General features: G+C 36.0%; 2 protein-coding genes across 2 annotated transcripts; both read left to right on the top strand.

Annotated features, from left to right (window-relative positions):
• Positions 1-11,894: 11,894 nt before the first annotated feature.
• On the top strand, positions 11,895-15,283 carry LOC113274009 (origin of replication complex subunit 6-like). The gene is made up of 10 exons (XM_026523564.1): positions 11,895-12,056; positions 12,127-12,173; positions 12,257-12,361; positions 12,448-12,528; positions 13,098-13,209; positions 13,315-13,377; positions 13,469-13,556; positions 13,632-13,723; positions 14,741-14,834; positions 14,945-15,283. The coding sequence occupies exons 1-10, from the start codon at positions 11,937-11,939 to the stop codon at positions 15,064-15,066; spliced, it is 924 nt and encodes a 307-aa protein (XP_026379349.1). The 5' UTR covers positions 11,895-11,936; the 3' UTR covers positions 15,067-15,283.
• A 6,904-nt stretch (positions 15,284-22,187) lies between these two features.
• LOC113275954 (sphinganine C4-monooxygenase 1-like) lies at positions 22,188-25,375 on the top strand. Its single transcript, XM_026525540.1, has 2 exons — positions 22,188-22,893; positions 24,637-25,375. Exons 1-2 carry the CDS (start codon positions 22,672-22,674, stop codon positions 25,186-25,188), a joined length of 774 nt encoding a protein of 257 aa, XP_026381325.1. The 5' UTR covers positions 22,188-22,671; the 3' UTR covers positions 25,189-25,375.
• Positions 25,376-25,456: the final 81 nt, after the last annotated feature.

Below are 25,456 nucleotides of genomic sequence, written 5' to 3'. Positions count from 1 at the left end.
AACTGTTTCACTTAGGGTTTCGCGATTTTGATCTAAACCCATAGCTACAAATCGATTGAAACACTAATTAAACAGTTTTAAATGACTCACCTTCTCAGATAAGCCATATTTCTGAGTAGTTGATCGTCCGATAACTCTTGTTCTTCGTGTTCTTGCTCTTGAGCAATCAAAGCAAGCCTCTTGTGTTGTTTTTGTTGAGCAATCGATTTTGACTTCGATTGGGCATTTGGTTTCTTTAGTGGAGGCATGGTTATGATTCGGGTAGGTTAATCGACGAAGAAATTTTCGAATTAACGATTAATCGCCGATGAAGAACGATGAAGAAGATGATGAATTTTTTTTCTTCAAAACCTAACCCTAACACACGAGTATGCCGGTACTCAAATGGGGGATACTGATTTGGTATTTTGGTTTTGATTTTAAGTTTTTTATTTTGTGAGGAGGGTATAACAGTCTTTTCATAATGTTTTTTAATTAATCAAAGGGTGTTTTAGTATTTTTCGCCCCAAAAAACACCCCTTAGCAGACACCTTTGGTTGGGGAAAGTAATTCATATCCCCCAATTAGTTTCCATATCCCCCAATTGCGCATGTTTCCTTAATCATCTCTTTTCTTCTTTATTGTCTTTATATTTATCTTACAACCAAAACCCCCCTTTGTTATTTACTTTATTTTGCTGATTCAAATAATATATCGATTACACATCTCTCCGTGGGAACGATATCTTACTACCGCTATATTACTAGTTAATTAGTGGAAAATATCTTTATTAATTTGTTGTGCCTACGACAACCCATACAAATTTTGGCGTCGTTGTCGGGGAGCAGTTGCTAATTGATTTGTTATTTTTTTAAGCATGTTTTTTTTGTTTTTATATTTTATTTTGTTCTGGTGAACCGTCATGTTTCCTTATAGAAATAACATGTACGGGGAACAAGATCATACATTCAGTAGGGGTAATCAATATGGTTTTCAGTCTCATTCTTATGACAACTACCAACCATACCACGGGTATAATCAAAACCAATTCTTTGGCTATGATAATCACCCTACGAAACCTTTTGATTATTCCCATACATGTCAACAACCTTACGAGCATGTAAGTGATCAATCACAAGGATGGGAGGATCGTTATGCTATTAATCATATTTCTTCGAGTGTTGCAAAACGAATGTGTACCATGATGGAGGATTTTCAAGGACAAATAGTTCAACATTACCCTAATCAAGATGAGCAACTCCAAGAAATTCAAAGGAATGTGGACAACTTAAAGTTACAACTTTCTCAACTCAGGGAGACAAGGAACAAATAACTAGTTTGGCCTCAAAATCAAATTAATTCTGAAATTCCTAATGAAGATAAGAAATATTTTGAAGATGGGAAACCTTTGGAAAGTCCTTTGGAATAATGGTAAAGTTATTCCAATTCAGGATCATAATAACGATCATTCGCCTATTAAAAAGGAGGAGCCTTGGTATGACCGAACCATTTTTATAAACGGTATAACATACTCGAATGCATATCAACGTTACAATGAACATCCAGATTACAATGTTTTTAGGCCGGTTGATTTGCGAGAAGTAAATCAAATTATTCTTTCGTCCGAGACTCATACGGAAGACCATAGGATTTGCACCAATGAACTAGACTTTTTGAGGGAAGATTCTGATTCTGATGACGAGGTTGTTGAAGAAATTAAGATTAATAATGAAACCGAATTTATTGATTTCGTGGAAGACCCAATTGAGCTAGATAATAATAGTTCGATAGAGGACCACAATATACTTGAGGTAAATAATTCATTGCTAATTAAGAAAGATGAAGATACGTTTCAAGGTATGTTTAATCCTTTGCATAATTTTATATTTATTGATCCTTTATATCCAATTGAAGTAGCTTCTCAAAGAGTTTTTAACCCAACTTTTAGGAAAATACCTCACTTAGGATTGGAGTTGTGTTCTTCCAAAGTTTTAACGGATTATTTTTCTTCTAAGTATCCACTACTTGATGTGTTTGATTCGAGTATAGTGCAGGTTCACGAAGCTGAGGAACCTTTTGAAGTTCCTGAATTTTATGTTCTATATCCACTTCCAAGTGCAGAAAGGACTAAGTGTGTGGGAAACTTCAATAAAGTGATAGCTTAAATATTTGTATTTTGTGCTAATGTTTTCATGAAGTTGTTATTGGAATTTCAGATTGTTGTCTGGAAGGACTATCAAATTTTCAGATTACTGGTATACGGACGATAACAATAACACCGGGCTGACGACGTTAAACAAAGCGCTACATGGGAGGCAACCCATCGGTTTTTTATCTATATCCATTTTATCTTGTTTTTTTTAGTTTTGCATGTCATATCTTTCATTCCCATCTTGAATTCTATAGAGTCTTAAATCTATAGTGAAAGTTTTGACGAATTCTTGTCAGAAAAATTCTGACTGCGCATTTGTCACGAAAACAACTCTCGATACTTCATATGGAGTACGATTTGAGTGTTTGACCCAAACTTTTAAAGAGGACAAACTCACCTTTCTTCTTCAAAAATAAAATCCGAATTCAGAGTCTGTTAAGTTGGAGAGATAGTCCTGGACATTTGAGTTTCGGTATTTTTCCATAACTTTTTTCAGATTGCATGTCTGTCGGTCTGGAGGCCCATAACCTTTTAGAACGTTATCGATGCACTGTTCCATTTTAAAACCTCATATAAAAGAAGTAGGCGAACAACTTTCATTTAGGATGTTTTTCCTAGTTCCCTACCCATTTGTACAGTTTTTGAGTTTTTCCAAGCTGTTACGTCAGAACCCGAATTTTTAGGTTTTGAACATTGAGGACAATGTTGAGTTTAAGTGTGGGGGAACAGTTAAGCATGTTTGGATATTATACCAGTACTTAAAAAAAAATATTTGATTTCTTGCATACTTGAGACTTCATCTTTTGGAGTTAATTATGAGCTATTTAGGATGACACTCTAAACCTTTTTAGGTTGAAACAGTTCTTACGAATATAGCTTGATTCCCACTTTATCATTCTACAATCCTTAATTATTTACGTTCATAATTGATTGCGAAACTCAGGTGCTAGCAATAGCATGGTAGTCGTTTGAAAGATTAGTTCTCGCAATATATCATTACTGAATCACTTTCTCTTTATTTTTGCAGTATATGTTTATCTAAGTGATTTTGTGGGATCCTAGTACTGCAATGGATGTTGTATCAAGGTAGTCATTGGTTGAGTATACAAAAGCCCCATAGACAATTGTCTTATACTCATAAATAGTGAGTCAAAAATCAAAAATTTATATAAGGCTCCTTTTCATATACCGACATAATTAACAATACAAAGAGAAGATTCTCCCTGTCTCCGTCGCCTAAACAAGCGTGGAATACAGGATCCATGGGAATTAATAATGTAGTCGATGAAATGAGTGAAACCTATCATCATTATATAGCAAGTCAAAAATACTATTAATGAGGTTCTCGACACTTGGATATCAGTATGTGTGAAACGTTTTCCCTGTATCTGTCGCCTAAAAAAGCGTGGAATGCAGGATCCATGGGAACTATCACATATTTTCTGAAAGGAAACATGCACTTAGAGTATCTAATCATGTTGTCGAGTTAAATGGGTGCTCGTCTCAACTATTGCGTTATATATATAAAAATCCTTTGACGACATTCATACAAGTATTGTGGGTAACATCTTTCACTTTAGTCAACATTTGCACACTTCACTATTCTATTTCCATCATCTTATCTATACATGTGATTTCAGCAGGCGAGTGTTGCGGCAAAAATGTTGAGAAACATTGCAACAAGTACTATGACTATCTTAGTAGAGTTATGCAGTCAGGTTGAATGTCACATGAAAGTAATTGTTTGTGTGTGATGATTGGAATGTTTGTGGGATGAAATGTAGCTAAAGAACATATGCAGGATAATTATTTAGCTTTCTGCTTTGTGTCTATCCTTAGTGGTTCTTCCAAGGCATGAAATTGGAGTAGGTTTTGTGGATATACCTCTTGTAAACCCTCACGAGACTACAACTCGTCTACTAGGGACACCTGGGGGTTTAAAGGCATGTTGCATTAGCTAAGTGCAACCGTATTATCAATGAAAGGGAGTTGTTTTATTTAGGATTAGTTTATTTTAGTTTGCTCGAGGACTAGAAAAATCTAAGTGTTGGGGAATTTTATAAGTGTATAATTCATATGATTTTAGTATTAATTCCATACTTGCTTTAGCTATTATTCTTGCATATTTTCGTATTATTACTCTTGTTTTCTCTTATTTGTATCTATTAGGTGAATCATCAAAAAAGGAGATACAAAGTGCTAAAAATATATAATAAGATAAGTACTCCAAGTATCCAAGTGCCCAAGTCCAAGAGAAGTGGAAGAAGTGCGACGAAAAAGAGCAAAACGCTCAAAATCAAGAGACGGGCCAAAGACCAAGATTAGATCATTCAAATTCAGGATTTATTATCACCATCTTGAAGATAATTGAAAGAGGAAAAGAATGCAAAAAGAATGAGGTCATTCTGAACTCGGACGAAGAAGTTACGGCCAAAACAAGTTTTATCGAATATCGGAGACAAGCCAGTTTGCAAACTGGTATGCAAATGGGAGTAACTGAAATTTCAGTTTTCAAACTGGTATACAGACGAATTTCCCTGGATTTTATTACAAAATTTCAGTTTTCAAACAGGTATGTAAACCATGAGGGCTAAGAACCGGTTTTAGGTCTTTCTTTCATAGTTTAGGGTCGGGTTTCTTAACCGACTAGGATACTTGAAGGCCAAGAAATGTAAACCTATATAAATAGGTATTACGCCTTTCATCATCATAACATCTCATATCATAAGCTAGATTTTATTCTACATCGAAAATCTAGGGTTTACCTCTTTAGGGGGAAACCACCATTCTTCATCTTTTTTGTAATATGAGTAGCTAAATCCTTTGTTGATTAAGGATGAATTCAATGTTCTAAGCGTGAAGATTTATTATTAGGGCAAAATATCATTTGGTCCTTTTTTAGGTGGGCCCATGTCTGTTTATTCCTTTGGGAAAACGCCTTTACTGTTTGGTTCATTATTATTTAAAAATATAAAACAGACAAAACTACCCTTCTTTGTTAATTTTTACTTATTTTCTTGTAGCAATTCATTCGTCAAAATGAACTCCTGTTAATTTCTACTTATTTTTTCAGAAAACATATAAATCAGAGTTCATTCCAGAAATGAACTCCATAAAAAAACCTAAAAAAACAGAGTTCATTCCAGAAATGAACTCCATATAAAAACCTAAAAAAAACATAGTTCATTCCAGAAATGAACTCCATATAAACACCTAAAAAAACAGAGTTCATTCCAGAAATGAACTTCATATAAAAACCTAAAAAAACATAGTTCATTCCAGAAATGAACTCCATATAAAAACCTAAAAAACAGAGTTCATTCCAGAAATGAACTTCATATAAATCTTCATCTTCCTCATCATTTTCATCGATTTCATCTTAAGTAGCAGCAACAAAACACATAAATCTTCATCTTCAAACAGCAGCAGCAGATTTCTAGGGTTTGACGAGTTCATCTTCAACATCAACATATTTCTAGGGTTCATCTTCAACAACAAACACCAATAGAGAATCATATTTGACGAGTACATCTTCAACATCACACAAGTTCATCTTCGTCTTCATCAGCATATTTGAATTCGTCATCTTCAAATGTCGTCTTCATCTTCAACAACAAACAAACACGAGTTCAGATCTAAGAAATCTTCAAATAAACATCGTCTTCGTCGTCTTCATCTTCAACAACGACGAGTTCATCTTCAACATCTTTAAAATATGCAGTAGCATATCAAACCTTCAAAAAAAATTGTTTACATCTTCAAACAGTAGCATGAATAATTATAAAAAGAAAAAAAGGGAGAGAAATTCTAGGTTTGAAAATATAGGAGAGAGAAAGTAAATCCGATAATGATTTCTTCTCTGTTACTTTTTGACTATATATATGGTCCTAATCTAAAAGGGTATTTCTGCCACTACAAGATGACAATTACATCATCCTAGGACCAAACCATAATTTCTACAAACAAACTATAATATATTTTCCCAAATAGGACCAAACAGACACATGACTGAGTCATCTGGACTAGACTCTCTCTAATATATTACTCCTAGGACTATATGGTATTTCCTACTTATCATTAATACACATCTATTGAGAGTTTTTATCATTATCGTTTGTTTTCATTATATCTAGGGTTTATGAGTGATTCTTAGATTGATTTGGAGTTCACGCTAGATTGATCTATTGATAGTTCTATTGCTAGTAGAAGTTAGGAGATAAGTAATCGTCGAATAACTCTCTACACAAGTAGAAATCACGAGACCTTGCAAGGATTCTGTGGAGCAATCGTGAGTGAAAACAACACCAGCAAGTAAACCTTGAGCTAAGAGTTTAATACTGGGATTAACCTAATTCACAAAGATTAAAGCATTCGATTGGATTATACCTTGAGTGAGCTACTACTTGGTGGTCGGTTGAATAGAATCTGATATTGGAGAGCTTCTGTATCCGTGGTAAAAGGAGTTTTGAGGATAAGTCTGAGCTAGTTGTTATTCTACGGTTGGTGATGAATGGTTCTTATGAACGATAGATAAGTATTCTAATCCTGCTATCGCTTGGTAACGACGAAGGATTCCTTAATCATTTTTTTCTTCTTTATTGTCTCTATATTTATGTTACAACCAAAACCCCCCTTTGTTATTATTTTATTTTGCTGATTCAAATAACATATCAATTACACAGCTCTATGTGGGAACGATCTCTTACTACTGCTATATTACTAGTTAATTAGTGGGAAATATCTTTATTAAATTGTTGTGCCTATGACAGCCTATCAGATTCCACCGGAGAACAATATTAAGAGATTTAATTTATAATAATTGTGTAACTCTTGTGTCCAAGTTGATTTTAATTTTTTCCTAAATAGTTAGATTTTCATAGTTTTAATCGTAAATCTTAAGAATGGAGCATCAAAAATCCCTAGACCAAGCATGTACCATGAAATCAAATCACGAATAATTAATAAAATCATTAAATTTAATTTCAAAAAAATGCAAAAAATCATATAAAGAAATTAATACAAATGTTAAATGAAATTGTACCACTTTATTATGGAAAACCGGCTTCTTCTGTCGTCCTAGAAGTTGGGATTTAGCTCCTCATGTTGAAAACACTCTCAAAATATTGATTTATGGCTCAGAGTGTTTACAAAGAATGAAAAAGAGAGAAAATAATGAAAACCGGAAATTTGCGACGTTAGGCGTTGCAAACTCGCCGTCACAGAGAAAATGGTAAAAGAAAACTGTCACAAAAACGACAGTCTTAACACTGAGAAAAGGCGACGGTTATAGAACGACAGTCTTAACTCTGCAATTCTTGATTTATTCGATTCTAGCTCTTCGTGAAAGACAAGGGTACCCAAATACACCACAATATTTTTATTTCAACATATAAGTCCTCTACCGAATGTGATTGTTTATACACATAGTCGAGACAATACAACAATTCAGTTCACACTTTGAGTGATCGTCTATGGATACGATATCGAGACAATACAATAATAAGATAACTTGTGTCATTGACTATAGATACAAGATCGAGACAATACGACAACAAAGTGTGGACTTGATAATAGGTTCGGAAATATCCGAAACTCTATTGGATCAATATCAAGTATTTTTAGAGTTAATGTAAAATGCAATTTACTTTAATTATAATAAGACAATTATAATGCGGAAAAGTAAAGTAAATGGCACAACAAGATTTTGTTAACGAGGAAACCGCAAATGCAGAAAAACCCCGGAACATAGTCCAATTTTGAATACTCTCACAATTAAGCCGCTATATAAAATCAATGACCAACTTCATGTTGTTGAGACCAAACAGACTACCCAAGCTACTTAGTTCAGGCCCGGCCTTGGGGCAAAGCAGCGGAAGATCAGCTTCGGGTAGCATCCAAGAAGGGGCATCAAAAAAGCTTTGTTACCTTATATTTCGTGCAGATATAAACGAGATATTATCTCATACATTAGTTGGATTTGGATATTAACGTACTTAGGCCAACACACGTGCCTATTTTTTTTCTCCTCTACTGGGTATCTTAAAATTTCATTTTTATGATATCTTCTTATATTTTATGATACCTTCTTATATACAATTGTATGTTACAACCAAATATTTATGTACTACAATCTGTACATATCCTAATACAATATACAAATACTATACGGTCAAGCAGACGAGTAATACTGTGTATTATTATCGTCATCACACATGAGTAGTAATTAAATTAGCAAAATTTAATATCAACGGTAGCTATTATTTTTAGAGGAACTAACAGTTCAGTTAGTGTAGTATGACTACACCACTCCATAACAAAGTGTTCATACGAGGAAAAAACAAGTTAAATTACATTTTTCACTTGCAGTCAAAGTATGCTGACTTGGTCAAATATATAGTTAGGGGCAATAATTTTTATTTTTGCTTTGGGCATCCTGGATGTCAAGGCCGGCCCTGACTTAGTTCCCTCAGTATCCATGCGCCTTCGACTTCTAGAACCACGCACGTGAATAGCAAGTCCTTTGGATCGTATTCCAAATAACAAAGGAAGTTTGGTAACCACTCTAATCAGTCTTGCTAAAGATAAGATGAGTCATTGACAAAGGCTCTTATGTTTAATCTAATAAACTACTTTTTCTGGTTAGATCAATCTATCCAATAACTACCGAAACAGTCAAGTCTAGATTCACACTCAATCGATATAGATCTCCAAAAAAATATAGATAATGCCGATCTCACGCAACCAACCAATCAGATCTATCAAAGATAAACTGATTGTAGTTGGATCCCAACCGATCAAGGTTTGTGCACTAAATCCACAAGATACGAAAATTAATAAGAATTCTTCTTCTTCTTTAAGTCTTCTATTACCTTCAAATACGTGTACAACACCGCTTGAATCTTCTTGTGATCAATCACACACAGACCAAAGTCTGTTGTCAATATTATCACAAGATGTATTTAAATCTAAAAATAATTCTGAAGATCCCGTCGATAATTTGATATAGTCTGAGTGAATCTTATATCAGAAGAGAAGATTCTCAAGAATAAACAAACTAGGTGCAATCAAAGTTTCAACAACCGTTAGTCAATCAAATCAAATCGAAAGCTAATAACACCGCGACTATGTAGTTTTCTAACATCGGTACTCGTAGAGCTTCCTGAAACGAGTGGTCGTAAGAGATTTCACCTAATTAGGATGCTTTCCTCTCAGAAAAGTCGGCTCCACCAGAAACAACAAGAAATGAAGTTTGCCAGGCTCTTCGGATAGTTTGATAGAAATGCAAACTTAAGTATTTATAGACCAAGGATGTTTGCACACCAAAAAATTTCCAAAATCGAAAATATTCTCAAGATATGCAATGAACGCCCAAATTCGGTTTTCCTAATTCCAATAAATGTTGGTCTAATATTTCCGAAATATCTCATAGAAAATCTCCAGATAGTAAATGCACATTATTAATTTTTATTATCTACAATTATGCATTAATTGCTGGTAATTAAGGCATATAAAACCAAAAAACTTAATTAAAAGATTGGTAATTTATTTCGGCAGAGGATCACCTTGAGTACCAAGGAATATCTTTGAACAATAAAGGACAAGAGTTATTGCTCGTGTTTAAAGTATGTTGACATCTTTACACTGCAAATACTTATTCCGTATTTACATGGATTTGCATCTTGGAATCAGTTCTACCACACTTCCGAACAAGTTTAGAATTGGTTCTAACAGACTTCCAAGATTACTATGTGACCGGTTATACCAAGTCACAATTATTAGTTCTGATCGGCCATACCAAGTCACATACATGGGTTCAGATCGGTTATACCAATCACTAGGATCGGTTCTACCTAAACATGGTACCTACTTGTGATCGGTTACACCAGCCACTAGGGTTCGTTACACCAATTACAAGGATCGGTCACACAAACAATTATGATCGGCACACCAATTACCAGAATCAGTCACACCAATTACAAAGATCGATCATACCATCTCATGGTGATTACTTAGGATCGGTTACACCAGTTACCAGAACCTGTCATACCAAATCATAAGTCTTGGTATTGTGAGCGGTTATACCAAGATACATAACCTGAGTTAAGGTCGGTTCTACCAACTCACACATATTAGTCATTAAAGAATATGCAATGAATAGCCGGACCAATAAACCTATTGATTTACCGAATTTATCGATAAAATTCCCATACAAATAATAAAAATATTGGATGATAAGTCAAAGTGATATACCCGTATGACGCGTCGTTAATGTTAACCGAGTTTGTCACTGTCGTGATGCAAAGCATGATGTAGGCCGCAAAAGCGACTGGAAATCCAAGCTCAGTAAAAAGTTTTCTGATAAAGACTAGGTTTAAGCTATCATAAGCCTTCTGAATATCCATTTTGAAAGATATTTCAGATCCTTGGTGAAGTTGATATGATAGAAAAAATCTTCGGGGAATAGCTATTTCATATCCATAAGCCCTCTGTATCCAGTTTCTTAGAGGGAGTACGGTCGTTTGGGAAACAAAAGTTTGAGGCGATAACAGGTCTACGATGCCCTTAGATGTTCTGGGTCGCACGCGTTCAACACTGATGTATTCAACGAGTATATAGCCTTGGACGACAATCCCGTTTTGGGCACCCAATTGGGGAGATGTTCACCCAATATCGGTTGCGCTGGTTTGGGCATCTCCAGCGAAGACCGCCAGATGCGTCGGTCATGTGCCGACTCATCAAACATGTTGAAGGTAGGATGAAACCTAAAGGCTGACTGAAATTGACGTAGAATAAAGTCGTGAAGTGGGATCTGAACCGGAGAAACTTATCGGGAGGCTTGTCGTTGGACAGATACACGTGGAAAGCTATGTTTCACGTTAAATAAGATTGATGTTTGAACTTTGCTCACTCTTCGGCTTCACGGATAGTGCATTGCGAGTGGGGATTTGTGAGTGGTAAGATGTGCTGCTCCTTTCATCTTACAACCAGCGAACATGTAAAACCATCATAGCAAGAGAAGGGGTATTTCCCTCGTAGCCCTACAACCCGGGCATGGATAAAGTGGAGGTGCCCATCATGGCGGTCGTGAATACATAAGCCCTTCATAGTGGCAACTCCACTCCCTGTACTAAAATGAACCAGGCGCGGAAAGCGCCAAGGATATTCGTTCTGCCTATATATATTCTACACAGCCTGTACCTTATAGAGGATAAAAGGAGTGGGTTGCGTCGAGGCGGGCAAGCCGTTATAAAATTTGGCATATCTTCATAAGATGAACGGATAGGAAGGCTGATTCCTTGGTCTGTCTTAGCGTTCATCTGTAGCCTACCCCAGCTTGTCCGGGACAAAAGATTATGTTTACGGTTTCAAAAAAGCTCTCCAACATTTCTTATGTTATCACGGATAGCTCTTTGGGTATAAATTTATTTTGATACATGCTTATCATAAGTAGAAGAAGTAGTCGAACACGATTAACCAAAATTTTGACAATGATTTATTGCACAGGTCCAATTTTGATGGTTTTGGTTTTGACGAGGTTTTGGTGTTGTTTATTTTGTATTAAATTCGCAAACTACTTATTTTTCCCTTTGATGACATAGGATTATGTGAAGGCGCCAAGCTGCCAGCTTACCCCAAATTTTTCCCTATCATTTTAGGCGCGAAAATGAGGTCCGACTTCAAAATTATTCGCACCTTCCCGCGTAATTACTTTATATCTTCATTTCTGGTCCCATTTTCTCTTCTGTTCGATTTTTGTCTCGAATCAAAACCCTAGAGCTCATCATCTCGATCCAATTCAGAGAAAATGGATATCTCACAACTTGCAAAGAAACTAGGTCTCTCAGATTCAAAACATATAATCCGTAAAGCCGAAGAACTTCGCCGTCTCAGCAACACTAAGTTTGATTCATCCGTAATTGGAGTTGTAAGTATATCTTCATTTTCCTTTGGGTTGTCCATTAGAAGTTTTGACTGAAATTTGATTCTCTTTGTAGGGCGAGATCTGTAAAGCTGTGATATGTTTGGAGATGGCTGCAACTAGGTTAATTTCTTTAATCAAAACAGTTTGGCTCTTTTTAAATCGTAATTTGGGGATTGTTGGTTAAATGTACCATTTTGGTGCAGCTTTCAGGCTTTATTCGATCGTCAAATTGCGATTAAGCTGAGTGGGATGTCTGAAAAGGCATATACTAGATCGTTCAATGCAATGCAAAATGGGATGGGTGTTAAGTAAGTCCATTTCTCCTGATCTACCTATTGGTCATGTTGTTTTAATTCATCTCATCGATCTCAATAATGGACCCTACATTATGTAGGAACAAGCTAGATGTGAGAGAACTAGGGATTCAATTTGGCTGCGTGAGATTAATCCCTTTTGTTCAAAAGGGGTTATCCAAGTAAGGCTCACTTTTCTTTTTATCCGATGAGTTTATTTTTTCAGTAAATTTATTGCTTTTGTATGCGACATTGAAATTGGATTAAGCTTTCTCCAGATTGAACTGAATGCACGAAAAACTATTGCTGTAAATATTTGGTTATTGGATCACAAGTCAGTTTCAGACACCGCCACCCATATCTCTTAGTTACCCTCACTGCATGTTTGAATGGTTAAGGTTTTTCTGAACTAAGTGTTTACGCACTTAGGAAGATTGTATCCTGATTGTACTAGCAAGAGTCACTAGCTATATATCTACCTGTGTTTGTGAATAGGAGAGAGATTCACTTTCCAATGCCTCTCTTTTATTATTGATGAGAAAATATGCTTGATTCGTTGTATGTCTTCCAATTGGGGTTCAGCTCATATCAACATGGTTCCTCTGCATTTAGAATTTTCTACATGATCTGTTATCTTAGCCGTCAAAGGATTCAATCTAAATTGCGTCTCAGAGGTGTCGGTTACGATTAAATAACACCCCTTTGCTATAAGATTTTTATTTCAGCCATAGTTAACAATTTTAGCTTTCAGGTACAAGGAGCGATTTCTCGCCTCGTTGCCAGCTTCTCGACGTGCAGATGCTGATTTTACTCGGCCTGTTTTTACAGCAGTTGCCTTTTATTTGTGTTCAAAAAGACATAAGGTGACTAGTAACAACTGAACTAGATTTTAATGTGGTGGAGTGCCTGGAATTTAGGAGGATGAATTCAGATCATTGACATCTACTAATTGTTGAACTAATTTGCAGCTTAAAGTTGACAAGGTCAAGATGATTGACATAAGTGGAACTAATGAGAATGAATTCAAAAGTGTAAGACATGCCCCTTCGAACAATGTATTGTAGGCATTGCTGCTGCAGTTCCATTTTTGATACTTACCAGTATTGCCATTTGCAATTGCAGGTTTCAGCATCCATGGAGGACCTTTGCTTTGATGTTTTCGGAAGCTCTAGGGAAAAGAAAGACCCAAAGGATGTAAAAGGGCATAGAGGTAATACCTGCTCTGGACTTGGATCTTGTGCTCAAGCTTTTCCTACTGCTCTTTTAATTTTCATATTTGAAACAGAATTACTTGATGTATTACCTGGCAAGAGGAAACATGAGGATGATGGTGATGTATCTGAAGCTTCTTCCATAGATGATGAAGATGGACTTGAGGTATTTATGCCAGCTCTTACTATTTTATCCTGTAGCTGCAAAATAACGTGATTTCTTTATTCAGTACAGAATGGCTTAGCATGTTTAGTGTCTGCAAATGGATTCTTCTGTCTCAATTTTGCAGGAAAACTTACTTCCAATGCCTAGAGCATCGCCCAGTTTATCACATATGTTATGCATTGTTATCAGATTTGCATTCACCTCAGTGGCTTCATAGTTTGCGTGCCTTGAGGATTGTAGTAACACCAATAATGTATATGTGACATATTGGTGCATCACATGGTACCCACGTAACAAAAATGATTTCATTTCGCAAAATCTTTTTAAGGAAGTTTCAATGTCTGGATGTTTTAGATGCATAGCTGGGAACTAGCTTTATACTTAATTTTGGTGCCATGTCTCCAAACACAAATATTACATGCATTCTATTTAACTGCTTGCTGAACCACATTCTGCGCCCCATCCATATCTAAGAGTTAACACTAAGCGAGAACTAGCATTTCAATTCACGATCAAGTTAAATGACACTTCTGTTACATGATTTATGAAAACCTAATAGCATTGCTTGGGGAGCAACTATTACACTGGAACCACAACAAATTTGCTTCATACGACAGACTGAATATTAATGCTAGCCTGTTACGTATGGTTGATAGTTCTAGTATCTTTTGAGCTTCCTTGAACCTTCTTAAGACAATAGACAGATGATATAATGCAACAATGGCTGCCTCTTCAAATCATTTTCTCTTTGAAATCTTAGGAATCATTGCTATTCAACACTTCCCATCATACATGCTAAGCGTAATGATGACTTAACACTGCCGCTTGCTTCACAAATAGTTGCTACATTACCGACAAACCAAGAACCTTAGGTTTTAGAAATGGTGTATTATTTGTGGTAAACAACAGACTAGTCTTTCGACTGCATCCTTACTTGGGTTGGATCACTCATTCTTCTAAGTTTTCTCTGAACATTTGTTTTAGCATTACCAGTATTAATATACTGTGTATTTGCAGCTTCCTAGCTACAAAAAGCGCAAAGTCATGGATAAACGCGAATACGAAGATTGGAAATCTACTGTCATTAAATCTAACCGCCAAACAAAGACAGGTGCAGATTTGGATAAAGACATTCTATTTTCATCTCTCGTTCTAAATTCTTGAATCTCAATATATCTCCATCTAGTATTCTGTTAAAATTTCTTTTTTATCTAATGACAGTTCCCACTAAGCAGAAGATACAAGCTCAGCTTAACTTCGCTAAGAAAGCTTCAAACTCTAAGAGAATCTCAGTAGATCGGCCAGGACCACCAAAGCCAAATGCGAGAGGTGATCATATGTAACTTATCATTTTTGATGTATTTTTCAAACCAAATCTAAACATTATTTAGCTTGAATTTGAGCTGAGAGTCTCAGTTGCAGCAGCTACATGAAACATCAAAAAATGGATGCTATTTTTTTTTCATCTTTGTTTTAAATTTCACTTTGTTTTGAAGTTCACTCTTCAACTTATACATGTACATTCTCAAATTTTATTGACAATTGAAGCTACAAGAACTACTAATGGGGGTTTTCAAGGTAGCATTAAGAAGAGATAGACTAACAGAAAACAGAAATTGGAGGCTGTAACAATGTAAATGTCTTGAGCCAGGCTCTTCTATTTGCAGAACAAGTCATTTTACTCGATTCAAATCATTTTTGTATGCAGTTCTCATGTAAATATAGACGAATCACATGGTCGAGATGTTCATCTTGTGATTCTGTCCTAGAAAGAGTGAGCCTTTCAGTTTTCTATTTTCGCCACTCTTTCTGGGTCGGAGGGAACATAGTATTACGTCATGAAGATCACAAAAGACACCAAACGGCTGTCGCTTGGTAAAATTCTACAGTAAAATACTCCACATGACAGATTCCAGAAGACAAATTCTAAAGTGATTGCAGGTATAGATACCAATTAATAATCGGTGAATAATGTACGTAATCCACAGGACAGATTCCTCGAAAGTACGTATTGACAAAAAGAAATTTCTCATTTCTTCTTATTCAGAAAATAATTCATTTAAAAGACGAAACTAAAGATAAGGTTGTTAATGATACACGATTAGAGTTAGACAACCTAACCCATCAGAGAGTCCTCTGTCTTGACTTTTCTTCTCTTGACTTTGATTATTCTTCATTGGACTTACAGGCATGTGAATTGTGATGTGCTCGTAGCTCACAATCACCGGATATAAAGTGATGGACAAACATCAAGTCGATCAATCATACAGTCTCAGTGGTCCCACTTGAAGCCAAACCTTGTTGCATTTTGAGTTTGTGAAAAATATTAGGTGAGAGTGTGAGACCGTTGACGAATAGGTTTCTGAGCTTGACTGCGACGAACGATATATCGATGAAAAATGCTTTATTTATCGCCGCCGAGAATACCGATCCTATGTTGTTGTTATATGTATACGCAACGCCTCTTGTAGCCTTGGAATCTACCTTCTAAGTGAGAGAGAGATGCATCAAAGAAATGCGGTCGGTATGCACTATAGGTTTTTAATCTTGTATGCTGCAGATTCAGGTCTCCAGTATGGTGCCCTAACTTTTTTTTTTTTTCTGAAAAGGAGAATTTTGTTTAAAGGCTTGAAATTCAAGGGTTACATAGTTTTAAAATGAAGCATTCCAAGTCTTTACAACTGGGTAAATGAAACATTAGCATAACTAATTTCCAATTATAAGTACTAATTTCTGTTTGTCTCGATCGGTTAGACCTTATCCCTTTGATGGCATGGTTGTTCTCGCGAATTTTGATCCATGCTACCTGCACAGTTTCATTACAATCTTGATTATTTCTTGATCCCGGTGTCTGAATCCACAATTGGTATAGAACACAACAGTTACAACTAGCCAAATAGTTGTTGATGGAGGTTGATCCGGAGTGTGAAGGTTTTGAAACATTCTTCAATGACTATCCACAAGAATAGCCTAGATTTTGAAGGATACTTCAGAGTCTGAACAAAGAAGTGAACCATCAGTGTTGCCGATGATTTTATAACCGAGGGGTTGGTGGATTGATAGATGTTGCTGTTGTGGTGTGGTGTTTGACTCTTGTCCCCACCTTCTATGAACACCTTTTGTCGTTGTTGTTGATGTGAAACTTGTATACCTCAATCATGTTGTTGAGGATTCGCAGAACCTAAGTTATCTTTAGCACTACTAATAAAATTGTTTAAAAACCTAGAAGAAAAAAACACAAAAGCAAATACTGGTTGACGATTACGGTAATTCTTAGACAGGTTGGCAAAGTTGCAACTAATATCTTTGTTCCTTGATTTCAGCTGATGAAAGTTGTGGTTGTTGGCGATGGTGCGGAGCTGAGTTGTTGGGTGTAGCATCACATTAGTCGAGAGTAACCAACGCCTACAAAATGATCTCAAGATAGGGAATGGTAGAGGTTGTAACCTGAGACTGGACCTAAAGCACAACCTAAACATGGTGACATAGCACACTTATTTATATACAATAAAAGATAAGTTGAGCTAACACTATGCGTGAGTTTGTGCGGAGTTTGGACTGTCAAATTGTTGCCAACATCTCGCATGTCTCCACAAAGCATGTCAGCAAACCTCTCTCCAGCAGTTGAGAAGTCCCGTCCCGGCTGTGGATGTCGTTGAATTGGTTTTGCCAGGGTTGTAAGCGAGCTTTGACTGCTTGTTGATTGGTTGACCACTGACTTGACTTTATTATATTTGATAGCTACTCTGTGTGACACACGTCTTTTCTGTAAGACGCGGCTTGAGCATCTAGTATCCATTGTAACTATTCGTGCCCTATTGCGTGGTTCTGTGTCAGAGATCTTTTTGTCCATCAAGTTATATCGTAGTCTTTCCAACTCATAGCTATCTCTTTTAGCTTCTGATAGTGTCCACTTTTGGTTTCCTATGGCAGAATAATTTGCAGATGAATTATTGGGTGACGAGGTCCACTGTAAACCTGGTGGGGCAACGTTTTTGGATGGATAACTCAGTACTGGTTCTTTTCGAGTTGACTCACAAACATTCAAGACATTTGATTTTTGCATCTCTCCATCTACAACAGGCAGATTATGAATATCTGTTTTTTTTTTCGTTTGAGGGTGGTGAGTCTCGTCTGAGTATACTGGCAATAAATAACGAGTCTGATGTTGGTACATCAATACAATTTTTTTTACCTCCGGTGCTCTTGCCTGAATATAGCAGCAGTAGATCTCGAATCTGACGTCGGTTCCCATGAGTACATCTGAGTAGGGGATTTTGAGTACAAATTCCAACAATGTGAGCCCTTAATTTCTCCATGACAAAGTGTAGGCTTTTAACCCAGCTCCTGAAATCAATTGGAATTGATGGTACTCCCATAGACCGAGCATAACTGTTATTATTATTATTATTTTTTCTTCTTTTCTTCATGGCTACGAGGTAGCCAAACTCGTGGTTTCTGTTAATTAAGCTTAGGTGTAGCAGAGAATAAACTAAGTACAAAATACTGAACAATACGAGAGTGATTAAATCTAGCAAGAAAACCAAAAAATAAACAAAACTCACAGTTAGAACCGATTGAGAATTGAAATCCAAACCCAACCTAGGGCATCCTCTCTTGCTGGTTGGAGATAGTTTGATCCCCACAAACTAAATTGCAAGACGAACAAAGCACAACTAGTAGCTTGACAAAATCAATTTCTTTGTTTCAACTTTTGTGAATTGTTGGTTTCATCTCTTTGGAAGGTTTAATCAGGATGAATATTTTCAGATTCAAGTGATGATTGGTGGAGAAAGGCAGATGATGAAGGTGTTTTTAATGGAGGTTTTTGGTGTGAATCGGTCTTCCCGAGTTGCAGATCAAAACTCGTTATGGTTCCCTAACTGTTATAATTAGAACATCATATTTTACTGTTCTTATGATTTACCATTCATTTTTTATTTTATTTTTATTCTTTCCGGGTTTCGGAAATGCCACATGCGCCCCACCATCATCTCCCATTTATATCCCCATAACGTGATATCCATCTAAACCCTTCGTCAAGGAGTGTGAACTCTTAGGGCGTGCGATGAATTCCGACTGAACAACCGTAGATCAGTATATTTACGACACGTCATGAGAGGTAATAATAGAGGTAATAATTGGAGGATAAGAATCATTTTCTGTTTTCGGTTAATGTCTCCGTCAGTATACTGGTATGTGTTCCGCAATATAAACAAATCCCGGTAAGGTTCCAACCGCACTTAATGTATTGGTTACAGTGGATCCCCTCGTCTTATAGATATGATCTGGAGGATGGGTCTAGTGGACATATTGTATAAATATATTCAAGGGTTATATTAGGTTTATTCAGAAGAAGGAAAATTACTCAGTGATTTCAGATTTTTTAGGAGAGGTATAGTGTTATTACCATGTATCAAAAATATATAAAAATTAGCAAATTGTCCTTGTCGGTTTGTGTTATGATGTAGTCCCTGTATTTTTTGAAAATCAAGTTGTAAAATTTCATCACCCATAATCTTGTTATATTTTTTTCTATGGTAATCAACGAATTTAAAACCAAAATGCTACCTCCATTTTAAAAAGATAGGCTTGTTTCATGTACAAATTACACATGAAACAAGCCTATCTTTTTAAAATGGAGGGAATAATGTTTAGGCACATAAAGATATCGTCCTAACCCTTTTGACATGATCTTAAATTTGTATGGGTTTGTATACTTTTTAGGTTTATTTTGATTATATTAATTAAACACTGAGAAATATGCCAAAATATCTAGCCACATATGGAACCTTCATAAATGAAGGTCTCAATACAATTTCAACCAGTACTACGAGAAGTCAAGTACTAGGAGTACTTATCAAACACGGTGATTGTACCAAAAAAGAACGAAAATTCGGGACATGTGCTAACAAACTACTTGAGGGCTTACCAAAGAGTATGGCAGCATATCTTAATGGATTTCATTGAAGGCTTACGAAAGAGTGATAAGAAATCTGTGATTGTGGTGGTAGTGGACAGACTCACCAAATACAACCACTTTATTGGTTTATCTCATCCAGACATTTCTGTTACTATTGCTAAAGAGTTTATTAGGCATTTGTTTATTAAACTTCATGGTCTTCCATCCTCTATAGTGTTAGATAAAGATAGGATCTTCACTAGCAATTTTTGGCAAGATCTCTTCAAGGCATTGAGTAATTCAAATTTCGCACTGCTTATAACCAACAAAAAAATGGGTAGATTGAGAGAGTCAATGACCGTGTAAAACATTATTTGAGATGCATGACAGGATTTCAACCAAAGCATCGATATCACCGTCTGTCATTGGATGAGTGATGGTACAACACCAGTTACTATTCGAGCATCAAGATGAGCCCCTTCTAGGCTTTCTATGGATACACCCCACCACAATTAGCTTTTGCAGCACAAGCAACTACTTTTGAGGAAACAATTGAGGATTATTTAAAGCACAAAGCTGCTATTTTGGAGATTATGAAGGATACTCTGCTTAAAGCTCAGGAGAGAATAAAATATTTTGCTGACAAGAAGAGGTCTGACAGGATATTTGAAGTGGGTGATTGGGTATATCTCAAACTCCAACCATATATACATACTTTAATTGTTTTGAGGAAGAATTTCAAGATGTATGCCAAGTACTATCTGACATATAAGGTGTCGCAGAGAATTGGGCCTTTGGCTTACAAATTGTAGTTCCCAGCAGACGTCAGAGTTCACCCTATTTTTCACGTTTCTCCATTGAAGAAACATATTGGACTCTACCGCACTCCCCCATTAGAGCTTCCACTTGTTAATCTTGAAGGCCAGATAATGGTGGATCCTGCTGCCATTTTGGACAATAAGATTATACTCAGAGATGGAGTTCAAGTACATCAACTACTCATACACTGAACCAATGCTTCAGCTGAGAATACCACATGAGATGACTCCACCGACATTGCTGCTCACTTCCCTGGTTGCTATCCTTGAGGACGAGGATGTTTTTGAGGGGGAGCTATTGTCATGAACCTCACCTAGTTTATCCTTTAGTTGTGTAATTGATGATAGGGGAATCATTTAGTTCATATCCCTTGTCTATTTTTCGCTTAAGTAGTCTTCACTTGCTTAGAGTTTGTGTTTGCGACTGGATTACTGCAATATGTCACAAGATCATTGTTTAGGTTTCCGCTTCTGGTAGTTGCTTTGAATGTGTATGGGAGAGAGCTTTGTAAACATCAGTTATCAAATAAACGAGTAAATTTCGAGCTGCTTTTGCAGATTTACTTCTTCTTCTTCCATTTCCGAGTTGTTGATTGTACTGAGTCCAATACAACTGCTTCTTGCTGCTCTTTAGTTGTGCCAATTAAAACCTCATACTACTTAGCTAAGTGATGACTATATTGGTGGATGGTAGGGTTATTATAAATGTGAGATTTATTTGGATCTTGATCTCAATGTAACGAACATTCAGGACATATAAGTCTCTATTTCAGAATACATTTTTCAATTATCAAAAAGAGAAAAAACAAGATAAAAAGTACACCATTTGCATAAATTTGTGTGACAACTTGATGTATTGTTGACTTTTTATTTTCTTATCGGCTTGCGTTTTTTATACGATATTTTTTCTCAAACATGATTAAGATATCTGTGTAGAAGGATACACCACGGGACGAGAGGTACCCGTTTATCTGGAATCAAACCCAAACCGCTTGATTAGGTTTTGGTTCCAAGTTCGAATCCTAATATCAGGCTTGTTAGCAATTTGAGTACCCAACGGGTAGAGCTTTAACTGCTAGCTTTCGATTTTTAATTGGTTCTACCAAGTTGATGTCTATTTTTGTGTATATATTATTCCAATCAATCTAATTTAACTTTTCATTACTTTATTTGTCATTTATTTTAGTGACCAATCAAAACATTAGTATAAGACTGGTAAGAAGTTGTTATTAGATTCAAAACACAATTAGTAAGAATGAAATCTTATACAATTGGGTATTCAAATGCCTTATAGGCTGTTTGGATATATTCTCAGAAGTTATTTTTTTGATTTCTGGAAGCAAAAAAATCATAAGTTAATTTGGGTACTCAATTTCAAAGTAACTTCTAAATGCAAAAAAATCAACTTTCCGTGAGGCAAAACATTTTTGCTTCCGATATGCGCATGACTTATGCTTCTGGAGAAGCAAAAACGCTTCTATTTCTGGTATCTAAACGTTCAATTATCTATTCCGTTTCGAGTTCCCCTAATTTAAAAACCGGAACCAAAATCAGAATCGGAACCCACTTAAAATCAGACTCAAATATCACGGACCACGGTTCCATAATATTCAGTCCTTGTACTTAACAAAAAAAAAAACAACTCTTTCTACTACAAACTCAACTTTAAATTCTCGTATCGTTGTTTCTTTTTCTCGTAATAATAAAATTTTACCCGAAAATCTCGTGTACAAAGAAAGGATCCAACACTTTCTCTTCTCATCTCGTCTTCACCTCCTCCCTCCTCTCAAATCAGCTTCGGTTCCTACGCCTTTCCCCGAAGTTCATCTCCTCCGCCCTCTCAAAATTAAAAACCCCTAGACGTCTTCATCATCATTTCATTGCATTTGACTCCCAGAATTTTTCTGATTAAATCTCCCCTGAACCTTTCACCCAAATCTCTTCATTCCATATACCCGATATTACACATTGTGGGGATTTTTTTAAATATTTTTTTATCTGAATGGTACGAAATTTCAGAAGATTCTGTTTATGATGAGATTTTTGATCAAAGATTGAAACTTTAACGGTCAGATGTCAGATTCTGAGGTGGATTTGTTTGTTTGAATGAGAAATTAAGGAGGATTTGGAAAGGGGAAATTTTTGGGAGGATTATTAAAACCCTAGTTCTCTGATTGGGTTTTTTTTTTTTTTATTTTGGGAGTAAATTATCATTATTATTCTTATCCATGGAGTTTTCTGTATCAGATGAATTATTGGGGACATTTGTTCCAATTTTTGTGTATTGGGTATATTCAGGTATATATTTGATGTTTGGATCTTTTGATAATTATCGATTGCACTCCAAAAAAGATGAAGATATGAAGAATTTGGTATCTAAAAGAACTGTGGTTAAAGGTGTTCTTTTTCAACAGACGGTTCAAGCTATTGTTGCAATTATCTTGTTCACCGTACGTAATTTCATTTCCCCACTTTTCCATATTTATTTCGTTATGATTTACTTATATATAATATGAATTTGGTTATATGAACTAAAATTTGTATGCTTATGAGATCACACAATTTTCGTGCTGTCACAAATTAGGAAACAATATGGTAGCTGGAAATCCCAAAATGTTGATTTAGGTGGACGATCAACTTTGTTTACCTGTTAGGTGAAATGGTGCCATTTTTGTCTAGTTTTCCATGCTTTTCGAGGTTGTTGGTTCATGTTTGTTTGATGATATTTAGTAGTGGTGTTGTATGCTATAAAAGATTTGTTGCTTGCATGTGAACAAAATTGGATGGTACGCCATCATGTGACTAGTTAAGTCTAAATAACACCTCCAGAATATTGGTAATAAGTTTCATAATTTTGTGAAAAGTAACTACACAGAATAAGGTAACTTTCTACCAAATTGCCTCTAGAGACCTACTTCCGAAAGAGTGGTAGTATTAGTTAACTCTAAGTAACACCTTGAGAATATTGGTAATAAGTTTGATAATTATGTGAAAAGTAACATAACTCTGACTACATAGAATAAAGTAACTTTCTACCAAATTACCTCTAGAGACCAACTTCCGAAAGAGCGGAAGTATTAGTTCGGCAGTTATCTATGAACCAAATATCTAACAGATTGTGACGGTTGACACAACTCATTCATGTTTCGTAAACATGTCTTAGGTCAAGGTCCTAAGAAGTTTCCCAGTGTGGGTTAGTTTTTCCGGATCTGTGGTTTTGTCACTTAAGTTTGTCATTGTGACCATGTTGACTGCTAGCGCGTTTGTATGTTTCTTATTAATCTTACATTACTAGCTATCTGGCACTTGCCTATATGTCCTTGTTCAGAACAGCTGTTAGAATTAATTTTATTTCTCTTGTTAGAAGCAACAAATGTGGAATACTCAGAGAAGGGGTAGAAATTGTTTGTTCTTGTCTTTGAGCTCGTTTTCAGTTACGGGGATATGCACATTTGCCTTTTATGTTCCGTGCTAGTTGTCCTTGCTAAATCTCGTCTGTCAGTTTTGGTTTGGGGCTTCCTTTTAGTATTATTAACACATTGTTTATGCTTTGATAATGAAATGGAAACTAAGAGTGAACATTAACTCAACTGACGTTATTTGTTCACATATGAGCTATGCTTTGCGTTTGCTGGGTCACTCGATCATCGTAAACCATGAAATCCATGTGGGTTTGACAAGATCGTTAGGTACTTGTTTGGCTGAACTGTGTAAAGCTTAAAACTTAGCTGGAAATTATTTGAATAGTCTAGTCTAGCAATTGGCAATTCTTGAGTTTTAGAGATCCTGGAATCAAAATTGAGTACCTGATGAGGTCCTAGTTCTGTGTCACTTTTTCATTTTTGTGGCATTTGTTTGGTTTTCCATCAAGCCGCGGAGGAGTGTTGGGTCTGTCTTTTCGGATACTAACTCTTGACAAAATCGTTTTAAGTATATCAGTTTTTAAATAGATATGTAGGAATATTCGATTTATATTATAAATGTTCTGATGAATGTTTATCATTTCGTGATTTGTATGTTTAAAGTATACCGTTCCTTTTCATGGATGATAGAATATTGTAAGTTCTAGCTGTCTACTTTTTTTAAGCTTAAATAAGGGTTCAGAAACCATGTACTGTGTCTAGTCTTCCATTTTATCTATCTAAAGTTTGAACCTTTCTTGAGTTATAACTTCATTTTTCTTCTGTCTGTAGGTAACTGGAAATGACGGCGGGCCTGATGCAGATTCACGACCTTCTTTTCTCTTGCTACTAAGGCAGTTTGTGATTGCAATGTTTATTCTAGATACATGGCAATATTTTATGCACAGATACATGCACCACAACAAATTCTTGTATCGCCATATCCATTCACAACACCATCGGCTTGTGGTGCCATATGCCTTTGGAGCTCTATACAATCACCCAGTGGAGGGGCTTCTCCTAGACACCATTGGTGGGGCTCTATCGTTCCTTCTCTCCGGTATGACACCTCGAACCTCTATATTCTTCTTCTCCTTCGCCACCATCAAAACGGTAGATGATCATTGTGGTTTGTGGCTTCCGGGGAATATCTTTCACATACTCTTTAGAAACAATAGTGCGTATCATGACGTCCATCATCAGCTCTATGGGACGAAATACAACTTCTCGCAGCCATTCTTTGATATATGGGATAGAATTCTAGGGACACATATGCCATATTCAATTGAGAAGAGAGCAGGTGGAGGTCTAGAGGCACGGCCGGCAAAGGATTACGAAGCATAGCTATGGGGGGTATTCACTGTTGTTCCAGTATGCGTGTTGTGAGTTTTTTTCAGTTTATCTGCGAAAAATGCTTAATTATTTGTAGATATGTTGTTATATTTTTATTTCTTTGTTTATATATAGCTTCTTAAAAACTCAGTAATAAGATTAAAATTTTTTTGCCCAGAACAATAAAAATATATGAAAACAATGCAAAGTAGACTACTGAGTCAGAATACAGATGTTGGTATGTATATTAAATTTCACCCTCTCCATTCTAATAATCATA

The sequence above is a fragment of the Papaver somniferum genome, chromosome 4 (genome assembly GCF_003573695.1).
Source record: "Papaver somniferum cultivar HN1 chromosome 4, ASM357369v1, whole genome shotgun sequence".
NCBI classification, from domain to species: Eukaryota; Viridiplantae; Streptophyta; class Magnoliopsida; order Ranunculales; family Papaveraceae; genus Papaver; species Papaver somniferum.
This window is presented reverse-complemented; position numbering and strand designations above follow the sequence as displayed.

Coding starts and splice junctions, on each gene's coding strand:
- LOC113274009 (XM_026523564.1), top strand. CDS start 11,937: ATGGATATCTCACAACTTGCAAAGAAACTAGGTCTCTCAGATTCAAAA. Junction 12,362..12,447: donor CAAAATGGGATGGGTGTTAA/GTAAGTCCATTT, acceptor TACATTATGTAG/GAACAAGCTAGATGTGAGAG. Junction 13,557..13,631: donor GGATGTAAAAGGGCATAGAG/GTAATACCTGCT, acceptor TATTTGAAACAG/AATTACTTGATGTATTACCT.
- LOC113275954 (XM_026525540.1), top strand. CDS start 22,672: ATGGAGTTTTCTGTATCAGATGAATTATTGGGGACATTTGTTCCAATT. Junction 22,894..24,636: donor TTGCAATTATCTTGTTCACC/GTACGTAATTTC, acceptor TTCTGTCTGTAG/GTAACTGGAAATGACGGCGG.